This window comes from Diabrotica undecimpunctata, chromosome 5 (assembly GCF_040954645.1).
Source record: "Diabrotica undecimpunctata isolate CICGRU chromosome 5, icDiaUnde3, whole genome shotgun sequence".
Taxonomy (NCBI): Eukaryota; Metazoa; Arthropoda; class Insecta; order Coleoptera; family Chrysomelidae; genus Diabrotica; species Diabrotica undecimpunctata.
The window spans coordinates 114,712,083-114,725,878 of NC_092807.1; the positions used below are offsets into that span (position 1 = coordinate 114,712,083).

The following is a 13,796-nucleotide window of genomic DNA, read 5'->3' on the forward strand; positions in this document are numbered from 1 at the left end:
AGTACAGTAATGCTAAACGCAGTCTAAATAATGCGTATTATTTTCATGTACTTGAAAGGAAACACCGTGTTTGTAAAACTTTTTTTATGTCTACCTTAGGAATCACTTCAAGGACTATAAGAACAGTATCTGAAAAACAAAAGCAAAAACAAACTCACGGTATTATTGCAAACGAAGCAAGAGGAAAACACAAAAAACACAAAACTAGGGACCATGATATTTTGCAAGCAATAATGGTTCACATTCAATCAATACCCCGGGTTGAGAGCCACTACTGCCGTGCACGGACCCAAAAAGAATATATAGAGGGAACGAGGACAATAGCCGAATTGTACAGGGATTATAAAGAATTATGTGAAAATAAAAATGTACAATGTGCTACATACCGTACATACTACGATGTATTTACAAAGCAGTTTAATATAGATTTTTATTTTCCAAAAAAAGATCAATATCTATGCCTAGAGTTTCAAAACGCTTCTGAACAAGCTAAAGAGTTGATAAGACACAGGTATGAGACCCACTTGCAGGAAAAAGATCTTTCAAGAATAGAAAGGGAAAACGATAAAAAAACTGGAAAGTACATAGTAACTTTTGATTTGCAAGCTACCTTACCATGTCCCACTGGCAATGCATCCTCCTTCTACTATATTTCGAAACTGAATACGTATTATTTAACTTTTGCCAGTTTCCCTGACAAAGACGTGTCGTGTTACGTTTGGCACGAGGGGGAAGCTAAAAGAGGTGCAAATGAGATTGGATCTTGTATATGGCATTTTTTGAATGAAATAAATCAAAAAGGTATCAACGACTCAAAAATGATAGATATTATTTTCTATACTGATAATTGCACAGGGCAGAACATAAACGTTATCACCCATAAATATTTAATAAGAGGCCACACTCAAAATGATGCTGATAACGTTTATTCGGTAATAGAGCGACAAATAACACGATACAAAAAGGCTGCAGCTATTTATGTACCAGAACAGTACATTACACTTATCCGACAAGCGAAAAAAACAGGCCAACCTTACAAGGTTCACGAGTTTAGCCATGATGATTTTCTGGACATTAAAGATTTAACAGCTAGCATGGGCATGAAAGAAATTTATAAGACTTCAAATGGGGAAAACGTAAAAATCTCTGATATTAAGGTATTTGGGGTCAGAAAAGACACACCTGCCAATTTCTTTTGTAAAATATCCCACGCAGAAGATAATTTTTTGAAAATTAATATGCTTTGTAGAAGATCAAATTGGAATTTGCAGAATTTACACTTTAAAAAATTATACAATACGAAACTTGAAATATCTGATAAAAAGAAGCAGGGAATTATATCACTAATGGAAAAAATATAATCCCAAGTTTCTACCACACTTTCTATTTAAACCTTTAATTAGATTACATTTTTTTCGAATATATTTACCGTTTAATTTTTTTTTGTGTCATTTAAATGAGTTTGATTTTTATTATTGTTTAACTTTATTTTTTGGTTCACGTAGTAAGAATTACAATTAAGTTTAAGTTGATTTATTAGTTTTCTTAAGTAGTAATAGTAATATAGATCTTATGTGGTACTGAACTATGAGTTGCTATCTTTGTGATAACAGAATGTTTGTACTTTATTTAAAATATTAAACGTTTTTTACTAAATATAGACTAAGTATTTTTATTACTTCAGTAGGTATAACTTAAAAAGAACATAATATTTTTTGGGAAAGACCGTCACATTTAGCTATTATCCTGCCAATCCTTATAAACTAAAAATGATACAATTAGTGAAATACACATAATATATGTTCTTTTCCAATAATAATTAAACTTTTATACCATTTTTAAAAAATATACAAAAAACAAAAAAAAATAAAATTCTGGATTCTTTAATCGGCTCTACTGAAAAGTGGCAATAATCCAGTTGTGTCGGTCTTTCCGGAAGGTAGCGACATGTTCTATTTTTCACATTTATTGGACGTGAATTCAGTGTCACCAACCTGTGTAGATTTGGCGCGAAGTAGGGATAATAATTATTTTGCTTTTGATTATTGAACCAAATTGAACTTTGCATTGTACTTGTCGTGTCAAGTAATAGTTATGGAAAAGAGGTAAGTTTAATATTCTATAATAAAAGACAGAAAATAATATTATGTATTTTTTTTAGGAAAAATATACAATTTCGAGACAGAAAACTCTAGTTTTATTAAAAAATTGTTTACTTTTCCCTTTCTTACATCTTTTTTTCAAATATTATTTATTTAATGCTTTGAGAATATATTATATTATATACATGATATTTTGGAAGATATTCCATTACAAATACGAAGAAACATGTTTTTCATGCATGATGGTGATACACCACATTACACAAGAATTTGAAGAAGGTGGTTACATGAACATTTCCCTGATAGGTGGATAGGCCGGGGTGCGGATGCACCGATTCATTGGCCTGCTCGTAGTTGTGATCTTAATCCAATGGACTTTACAGTATGGAGTTATTTGAAATCAAAAGTGTATAACACTCCAATTAATACAGTAAATGAGTTAAGACACAAAATTGAACAAGTATTTACCGATTTACAAAACGATCCAGTAATATTAAATGGTTTAATGCATTCGCTAAATAAAAGAATAAGATTATGTATTCAACAAAATGGAGGACATTTTGAACAGTTGTTGTGAAATATTATTTTCGCCATTAATTAAAGGTTAAGTATTAATTAAGTTTTCCATTAATTTGTAATATTATTGCTAACACAAGTGTCAATTCCAAAGCATACTTGATGAATATTAAGAAATGTAACAATTACAATAAAATACATGTATACCTACCTTCGAGTTTAAATAAATCGAAAACGGTGATATCTATCGAAATATTACAAGATCACCTTTTTTGCGTAGAAAAGTCTAAGGAAACAATTTTTAAAATATGTAAAAATTAAAAAACGTGACGCAATAACCCCCACTTACCCTCCAAAACTACCCTGTATTAATATCGGATGTGGTAGGTGGTGACATGAAATTAATTAATGTCTTATAATCACTCCCAAAATATGAACTCCGTATTCAAAACCGTTTGGAAGATATTTGAAAAAATAAGAATTTCAATTCACCCCTTTAAAGGGTTGTATCTCCCTTATTCAGTTTTATAAAAAAGTGTACATAAAGAAGTACCCTTATTTTTGGATGTACTATGAGCTCTAGAAATTAATGTACATAATTCTGAACCACCTTGTATATAGTACCTAAATATTTGTTACTAAAAGATTATATAATTCTACCTTTTTCTTCACTCCTATCTTTTACTTGGTCTAGTCATTAGGTAAATGTTTTTATCATCTTGAAAGTTTAAAAATTGATTAAACAATGTTTTCCAAGAGATATGGGTGCTATTGATTTCTGAAACAGGAAAGGATGGTTTTCTTTGAGATGCCAAGTATTATAAGATTGCAAAATGAAAAGTATGGAGATAGTAGCTAGGTTTTCATATTCGACTCATGATTCTCAAAAACAGCAACTTGCAAAAAAAGAGTTATAAATCATTAATTATCCAAATAATATCAAGGATGTATCATGGAATTCTAAAAATTTACAATAAATGCTCTAAATACATCAAAGATTGATTTTAAATTCTGATACTCGCTGGATATATTTTCTTTTTGAACCCAGTATGGGATGGAACCGGTATGGATAATTCTGTATTATTGATAGGATTGTTAAATTAACTTTGCATCGAGTCCATTGATCTATTTTTAGAACCAGATATGGATTATTCTATATTATTGATAACGTTTTAAATTCACATTCAGAAGTCCACTGAAACAATTCACTAAGACATCCTGAAATTTTGTATAATGAATTCCAGATATGTAACAAAATGTGTATGGAAGAAGAAAGTTTCCCATTTTAGTCAATGGAAGTGGCTGTACAATTGAAATGATTCAATTGAAAAATCAAAGTGGAGACAATTTTGAAGATGAATTGCTAAATAAAGACATTATTGAACTTAAGTTGAAGATGTTTGAGAGCCCTATAAAATATTTTTGTTATGGGAAAACCTCAGAAGGATTATTAATATACATATAATTTCTTTATAAATTTTTTATTAAATTTTTCTTTGAATAATCTAATTTTTAAACCTAATAAATCTATTTCTTTTTAATTCATGTCTTCTGCCAGTTCCATTTCTCTGACATGTTTCTGTTGTGTTCTCTTCTCCGCTTTTTCTACATGAAGACTTTGGCCTGCTACTAATTTTATTCTTTCCTATTAATTCTTCTTACTCTTATACTTTATTATTTATAGTTTCCTTCCAAAGTTGACTATCTTTCTTTAAAAATGCAGGATTCCATATCCTACGAATAAAATCTATAAATACGATTTTTTATTTAGAAAAAAATAGTTGTTTGTGTATAACAAATATTAAAACTAGCTTTTATTCCTGTTATTATGATTCTTCATTTACCATTTAAATTATATTATATTTAAAAATGATTGTATTTTTATATATTTAGTTTAGTCCTACCCTACCCTACTATTCAATAAAGCAAATTGTAATATGTTAGACAAATTATTAAAATTGTAAATAATCAGCTCACAAACTAGTGGTAAAGTATTACTGGTTATTTCCATTTTTTATTTGTTTTTAAGTATTCATTTCTTTACAACTTCTTTTTTTGATTAGAATTGTACACATCTCAATATTCTAACAATAAACATACCCTTTTATTAGGTATCTCTTGAGAATATATTATGAATAGTGGTTAAAAGATTATAAAAAGTATTGTACCTTTCTTTCTTCTTTACTTCGACTTGGTGCAGGCAGGTATTGTATTTAAATAAAGGCTTTCATCATTCTAAAAGTCACAATGAATTGATTAACATTTCTGCTAACAGCAGTTAATTTTTAGTATGTAATGAATGCTAGATTTTCTTGTTCTATCATACAAAAAAATAAAATTACCGCTTTTTCTGTTTCTTTAGCTATGTTGTCCTTATTAAAGTTATTTGAAATTATCTTGTGTGTCCAAAATCAACAGTTTTCACTAATTACATGTAATTTCCACTAATTTTTACCTCTTGTTCAAGCTCTTACTCTACCAAATTCAGCATAATTTTTTGTACAATCTTAATCACTATTTTCTTTTTAAAACGATATTGTTTTCTGATTATATTTCCAAATCCAAAATATCTTTATTCAAACAAACAACAATAAATAACATCCAATAATAAAACCATTGGTACTACTGAAATAATGACACTTGATGTAAAAATTTATTTGAAGTCAAAGAAACTTTTACATCCAAGAAATTCACGAATTTATTGACACAGAAATTGATGAATAAATTCATGAATTTCTTCGTGAATTTATTGTTGGTGTAAAGCCCGTATAACTTTAAATTCAAATCCTGTTTTTACTAAAAGTTGCTAATTTTTTTTGAGAAAAATAATAAATGGTTATGACAACACATCACCATCATTACTTGGAGTAAATATGCAAAACCAGCGAAACAAAATGATATACCCTATGAAAGTATTAGGATCGGAAGTAGTATAGGCATATAAAAATTAGGTGTCCTCAAGGACCAGTATATTGGTACATTAGTCACGTTAACGTAAGTAAATAGTGAACTACCGGAATAATGCAGAACTAGCTAACTAATCCTACTCTCAAAAAAGAGAAAAATAGCTAGAATATTGCAAGAACTAATAAATCAGAGGATAAGATTAGAAGAACAATAATATACAATAGGTATAATAAAGATTCGACCGAGTAAGTCTCAAATATGTAATCCATCTTTTGTATAATAGAGAAGTTCTCTTGAAGATCTACCTTAGATATAAAAACTATTGAAAACATATACCAAAACAATAAGATGGAAGTCAGAATAGACGGTCAACCTATAGGCAACGAAATAAGACACAATCTGAATGCTCGATTTGCTCGATTTAATCATTGACCAAGTCATCAAAAGAACATGATACATAATGAGAAAAAAGGCAAAATACTTTGTTATGCAGATGGCGTAATATTGATAGCCTAAGACAAAAATAGTGTACGAAGACTAGTTCATAGATCTAACACAAGAGCAAAAACAATTTAATATGACTTCTTAACTCAGGAACCCAATATTAACCAATTAAGAACCAGGCAGAAGTAAATTAGAAATCGATGGCATCAGCATTGAACAAGTAATGGAAGTAAAATAACTAGAGATTATACTGTTAAGTTATGGAGACCTAGAGAGAAAGCTGAGACTGAGAGATCAAGTACAAATAGCAAATAGACTGGCTTTTAATAACACTAGGTAGTCTAACGACATAACAATACTAAGATGAAATCAACAATTGATAAGGCAAGTATAAGACCAATAATGACGCATAATACCCAAGATCCAACACAGCCCCAACACAAATATTACTGGAAACGGTGGGATGAGATGATTTTCATGATTTTTAGAGATTTGAGATAACATAGTTGATTATATTTCCAGAAAAACGGAAAATAAACAACGGTGTAAATACTATTTTTTATCAAAAGATCCTTTGACAAACCAAAATTTATATATAAATTTGTACCTAAACCATTTCTAATATAATTGATGCGTTCATGCGGTCCATACTTAAAACTCACTCTGTATGTATTAATTATTATCGCCTTGACTTAGCCTAAATGTATGTAACCAACATTTCATTTCCAGCAATTTTGTATTCCACGAACCGGGCTCGATAGGAAATGTCAGTATTAGTCAGTCAGTCGGTGATCGGTCTTGGAGAGCTTGACAGTTGCAACTATTATGTTTCTGCTCGTTTCCTCTGATCTTATAATGTAGTTTGGACTTGTAGTGTCGTTTTTTTAAAAATTCATGAATGAAAATTTGTGTTAGAATGCTCTTGGATTAAAAATTAAACATGGTTGAGCTGGATTTCTCGTGTACGGGTAAGTTAACAGCAAAAACTATTAATTTGCTACCACCCTTTAGTGAGGGTATCTATTATTGATATTTTGCATGCTTCCGTCCAAAGAAAATTGTTTGTGATCTTAAAATTTAATTTAAGAGTATGAAAATGGGTAGTACAAACGAACCTATAATATTTGTTTGGAAAATTTAATATTTTTCTGTCTGAAAGTAAAAGAAAAGTGTTCAATATTTGTTACAAATTTAATTTGTTTGTACAATATAATAATTCTATTAAAAGTAGTCTATAGATATTTCGATAACATTTGGATGCCATGATCAAACTCCTCAGTAATGTATTTTAGTCACGTATTTGTTGTTTTCCTCCCTTGTTTATTTTTCAATTTACAGGTTAATAAATTGAATTAATTTTTATGAAAGTTTTTCAGCAAAACAAATAAGATTCAGAATGTCAACAGTCTTAAAAATGGAAATCAAATAAGGCAAATATTTCAAATATTTTTAGGGTTGTTTAATATTTTTTTCTTACATTGTAACTTCAAGAGGCCCTAGAATTTTTAATTCTCTTGATATACTTAAATGTTTTCATTTGAACATAATTTATTTAACTGTTGAACAAGAATACACTGTTAACATAAACTAATTAAGAATAATCATAGCAGTTTTTAAAAATATTTACTAGAAGACAAAAACATGAAATGGGTACATTTCATGTATCTGTATTCTACTGACATTCTGTTTTAATTCTAATATTAAGTACTTAAGTATACTACAAAAAGGTGGAGGAAAAGATTTGGAGACCCCCCCCTAAACATCTATTTTAGCTACTTCAGAGCTATATATTGTAAAAATGAATTACAAAAATTAGATAGAAACTTTGTATTGATCTTAGAAGATTTTCCAGGGGTTGACCATATGTTTTGAGTGTGTATGGTGTTAATAAAAGTTATCTTAGTTTTTTTATCAGAAAATAAATTTTTTACTGTTTACTAAATTAAATGCAAATTTAAAGTTCTAAATTTAACAAAAATTTTATAAATTATACATTTGAAAATATAGGGGTTTAAATTTTAATTCGGGATTAGTTTTATTTAACAGCTTTGAAGATTTATTAATTATTAAAAAACTAGGTAGAGGTGCACAAAAATTTATTCTGTAAAGACATTGTGTTTTTGTCTTCCAGTGAAAATGGGTCCATCTGTTACCTACATAAATAGTCAAGTTGTGTGAGCTTTCCCGACACCTTGTTTTATTTATTCCAAATTTTCTTACTAACTAGTTTTTCCTCATTTACATATCTCCAAAACGGCTTAAAACTTTTTTATGAAAAATTATATTATGTGTTAGCATGCCATGGCCAATAAAACTGAAGTAGCTAAAATAGATGTTTAGGGGGGGGTCTCCAAATCTTTTCCTCCACCTTTTTGTAGTATACTTAAGTACTTAATATTAGAATTAAAACAGAATGTCAGTAGAATACAGATACATGAAATGTACCCATTTCATGTTTTTGTCTTCTAGTAAATATTTAATTGTAAAATCATTAATTTAGAAGATACAGTCACTTTTTTAATGCAGTATAGATTTTTACAAATATTAAATTTATGATTAATTTTCAATTAGGAATAGAAAGGATATTAATTTAATTTAAAAAAATATTAAAATGACCTCTCACTACCTGTATATAGGCTCTGCATCATTTCAACAATGCATACCGAATATTTTGAAAAAACAAATGTCTCTTTCAAAATGCATTAGCATCCCAATTTCTTGGTTTCTTAATTGTTCTGCACTAGATGTTTACATGAAATAAACATAATTTTTCATAAATCCCCAAAAACAAAATCCATTGGATCCAGATGTGGACCCTGTGGTGCCCATTCAATTGGTGAATCGTGTCCCCTTCATATCCAATGTGCTGGATATTGTTGATATAAAAATTCCGTCACCATGTGGCTATAACGGGGTGGAGCACCATCCTGCAAAAACCACATACTTTGTCTGATTGCTAATGGTACATCTTTTAAGTAGAGAGACAGATTGTTTTGTTAAAATTATGAATAATTTTTTCATTTAAATTATTGGAAGAACTACTGGCACTACTAAATAATTACTGACAGTTTCAGCCTAAACGTTTACTTTAAAATTCTCTAATGGTGACACACTTTTTCCCATTAGGATTTATGTCGGTCCAGATGTAATGATTAGTGACTCCATTTCTTGAAAAAGTTGCTTCATCAGAGAATAAAATATTCTTTATAATTACGTCCCTTCTATTTTAATAGAAGGGACTTCTTTTAATGTTGGACAAAATAAAATAGACTTTATTAATCGAATAAACCATTGTAAAAATTCTCGTTTCATCACCTGTCATTTGCCGAAACTTTTAAGAAATACTTAATAATAAAAACTTTTAAACACCAGCCACATAGGCGATGCCTTTTGTAACTAGTAGATTTACATATTCTTCTTCTTAGCCTTCTGTTGTCCATGTTTGGACATAGGCCTCTCCCAACTCCTTCCATCGGTCTGTATCTTGAGCAACATATTTCCAATTTCTTCCGGCTATTCTTTTAATATTTTTTTGTTTACTTTTGTAAACGACTGTCCTCGACTTTTGTTTTGGATCTTACCCAGTCGTTCCTCTTTTTATCTGACAATCATATACCTAACATTGCTCTTTCCATTGTTCTTTTTGTTGTGGCTAGTTTATTCATGTTTGCTTTGGTTAGGGTCCAGGTTTGACATCCATACTAGATTTACATATATAGTTCTTATATAAAGGGTATAATAACCAAATAATATTCACATGAGACAAAAAAATCTATCATCACTACTCATTCTGTCTATTCCTAAATAATAATAATTATATATATTGCCATTAAAGCCTGAATTCTTTTACTATAGACCATTTTTCCATTAATTCTTAAACATTTTTGTCTCCTTTAACTGCTTACTTTCAACACTTCAATGGTGATTCAGATGCAGCATTGCAATTTGAATATTACTAAAATTGTGATTCATTCTGCAGGATTTTTAATTAAAAGAAAATCCACTTATAAAATGGATTAAATATGAAAACCATAATGTTGAAGTGGGCACTTTAATGACTGTATTTTAATGAATAAGTATTTATAGACTCGGTAATATAAAGTTTATTCATATATTGATATCCATTGTTGTTATTGATTTGTTATTGGAAAATTAAGTAGATATTTATGTATAGTTTTAAAATGTATTAACGTAAGTACCTATATAAATATTAAAACTAAATGATTAACAAACAAACTTCAGCCCAAGTAGAATTGGCTGGCTGGCTCTGAAGTGATCTTTGGTTCACACAAGGTCAGATGGGCTTTTAAAACGTTTGAACCATATAAAACTGCGGGACTATATGGTATATTTTCCAGGCTACTCCAGGAGGGACGAAATAATTATGGTATCGCTGATCCAAATATTTAGAGCTAGCCATTCTCTGGCGTACATTCCCAATAATGCTTGGAGAAGAGCGAGGGTGGCGTTTATTCGGAAACCAGAAGAAACAGATTGCACCTTAGCAAAACTTAAGTCTCACTTTATTCATGTTGAAAAGTATGGATAAAATCTTGAATGAATAGGTACATCAAAAAAACAATCTTAATAAAAACCCCTGTAAGAAAATTAACAACATAACAAGCAAGTGGATTATTCGGATGCTTCAGAGCAGATTAATATCCACAGATACGTATAAAGTTGGCACAAGCCTAAGGGCAATTACAAGCAGTTAGATTATTCAGATGCTTCAGAGCAGATTAATATCCACACATACGTATGAAGTTGCCCCAAACCTCAGGGCAATTAAGGGATAATAATAAGATAATACATTCCAAGGGGGTGTATTATCACAAACATTATGGAATATAGTCGTTGACGACCTGATTCATGGGCTTAGCAGCTAAGGAATCTGGATCCAGGGTTTCGCACACGATATTATAACAGTGAATAACAGGTGTGATATGAACTTCATTTTATAGAGAATTGGTATCTGCAAGAGAACTCTTTGTGAAGCCATCTAAAACTGAACTAATAGGCTTTACTAATAACAGGAAGCTTACTGGTCTCAGTGAGCTGAAATCATTTGGGGAGAAACTAGAAATATTCAATTGGAACACTTATATTAATAACATAACCAACAGGACTTCGCGACTGTTCTGGAAATGCAGACGAGTTGTAGGTAAAACCTGAAGGCTGAAACCGAAGATAATCTGTGGGTTGTACATATCAGTGATACAACCGACAGGTACATATGGTCCAGTACTTTGGTAGAAAAAGACTGGTTTGCAATCATGTGTTTTCTAAATGACAAGAGGTTTTAAATGAGAGGAGCCTTGAATAGTACAGAAATGGCATCTTTAGAGGCTATCGCAGGTTTCCTCTCTCTAGAATTATATATTTCAGCGGTAGATTTGATGACCATCCTAAGACTCAAAGCAAACAATACTTGGAGTCCGAATTATGTATTGAATAGTCGTAAAAATACCACTGACGTAGAGTCTACCTTTGTTCTTCACTTTTTCCCATCGTAAATCCCTTCTTTGGTGCTGTCTTGTTGTCTTGTATTACTTCTTCAGGTATTAGCCGGTCTCCCTATTTAACTTCTCCTCTAAGGTTGATAATCGTTTTGATAATGGTTTTTATCCTACCGTAACGTATGGTCAACCTTTTTCCTTTTCGTCTTTTAATTGTAGTCATTATCTTTTACTGTTCTGTTTTATGCCACAGTTCGATATTCATAATTTTATTTGACCAGTAACTTTTCAAAATTATCACAGAAGTTTCTAAATAACTCTATTAAGCTCCTGTATTTTTCTGGAAACTTATTAGTGATAATTCTAGATTCGGAATCCAATGACTGGCCCAAATTTCAAAAAAAAAACAAAACAGCAGTGCAGAAGAAAAAAAGTTTCCATTTAACTTTTATTTTTCAGCTCTATAATTTTTGGAGGTTGTTATCCATATTTATGAGGTAAAGATTGGACCATAGTTTTTGTATAAAGATTTGTCTCCCCTTTAACGATTTTTTCGACAAAATCGCTTCGCGGCGAAATGTTTATTGTCAGGAAAAAGTATTACCAATACATTTTGTGTACAGTTTCACTATTTCGTTATTTTTGTATATTGAGGATATCTTCTTCTTTCGGTGCTCTCTCCTGGAGGTTGGTGATCTTACAAATTCCTCGCGGATTCTCGCTGCTCTACAGAGGTAAAAGGGATTCATCTAGTCCACTGTCGGATGTTGTTGCACCAAGACATCTTTTTTCTACCTATCTGTCTTTTCTTGAATCTTTCCCATGATGATTAACTCTGCCATATGATATTTGTTATTTCTCTGCACCTTATTCTTGATTAGGTGTCTTTATGTTTATTATTTTATGAAACGTTTCTCTTTCGGCTGCTGCCATTTATTGTGGTACCACTTACATAGGGCTGGTTCAAAATAAACTAGGATGGGTAGTAAAGGGATATACAGTTAATACCTAATCAAGTTTATAAAAAGTCTTACCAATACTGCTGCTGCCCACTCACTCACGACATTTATAGGCTTTCACTTGCGGTTGGTCCTCGTACGGCGGAGCTGTCTTTACCGGTTTCTGAACACTAAGAACAAGAGATAGAGCACATTTGCGTCTGTATACGATTCAAAAGAGAATTCCCGGTATTTTTCGCGTATATAAATAAAAATAAAATTGATGAGCAATAGTCAAAATTAGGTTGAATAATTGTGTTATGTACCGTGGTGTTGATCTCTATTGACAACTTTTGAGATACTCTATCCAGAAAGTATAGTTTTTTTGATATTTTTATATGATGTACTCGAAGTGATCATCAAAACTAAAAATATTGTCAAGCTATAATCCCAAATTTTGAACTGTTGTAGAAGCCCTTCAATTTTTTCATTATTAATATTTAAATTTATGTTCTCAGTATCAAGCAAGCTATATCTATCTAAAATATATTACCATACAATTTTTTTTAATACAACAAATTAGAGTATCATCGAAAAAAAGATTAATAAATTCCTGTATTACTATCCATTTCTGATGACAATTGGTCTTTAGCACTCTAAACGCACTTTCTGTTTGCGGTGTTCTATATCATTTTCGAACCACGCAATTACTGTACCTCATATTGTTTATTTATTATTGTTTAAGTTTATATTGTCCTGTCGATGGTCTCAAAAGCTCTTTTTAAATCAAGAATTATACCGACTATGTACTTATTTTTATCTAAATTACTCTTTATGTGACATAATGTAACTTCTAACGCTGATTCACAAGAGAATTGTTTTCGAAAACCAGACAGATTGTTATTTTTTGTTATATGTTCCAGTAATTGTTCATAAACAGCAATTTGTAATAGTTTTTCTATATATATTTTTCTATATATCTAAATCTTCAATGAATTGAGCATCAGAACTTGATGGTGAATAATATAAACACAAGTGAACCAAGAATTTAAAATCAACTTTTATTACTTTGCACCAATAATTAGCACGCAATTGAAATATTTTCAAATTTGAAAAATTATAATGTTTGTTGACCTATAGCATAACATCTCCAGTGTATCTACTCGTTGAGTTATAAAGAATACGACAATCATTGTCAAGTTTCAGAAAAAATTGTTTTCCTTTCATTTTTCTCAATTAAGAGCGTAGGCACAAAATTTCGGGCCAATGCTTTTTAAATGCATTCATTTTTTTTAATTCTGTGAAAACTAATAAGTATTTTTGAAAAATTTAAACGCACAATGAAATAATACATTATTACTGACGGCCGAAAGTTCCTGAAAACTTCTATAATATTTATTTTAATAAGTTACAGCGGTGAGAAAGAAGAGAAA

General features: G+C 30.3%; 1 protein-coding gene and 1 long non-coding RNA gene across 2 annotated transcripts in view; one reads left to right on the forward strand and one right to left on the reverse strand.

The window, feature by feature from the left end:
• Positions 1-4,083: 4,083 nt before the first annotated feature.
• On the reverse strand, positions 4,084-5,393 carry LOC140440754 (uncharacterized). The gene is made up of 3 exons (XR_011950920.1): positions 4,961-5,393; positions 4,787-4,853; positions 4,084-4,352 (listed from the first exon to the last, which is right to left on the reverse strand). It is a non-coding gene; the product is annotated as an uncharacterized lncRNA (long non-coding RNA).
• Positions 5,394-6,747: 1,354 nt separating this feature from the next.
• Myo81F (unconventional myosin 81F) overlaps positions 6,748-13,796 on the forward strand; it is a 178,973-nt gene continuing 171,924 nt past the window's right edge. The window contains exon 1 of the mRNA XM_072532583.1: positions 6,748-6,937. Within this exon, the coding sequence (XP_072388684.1) occupies positions 6,910-6,937 (28 nt within the window). The 5' untranslated portion in view covers positions 6,748-6,909. The remainder of the gene's footprint in view (positions 6,938-13,796) is intronic.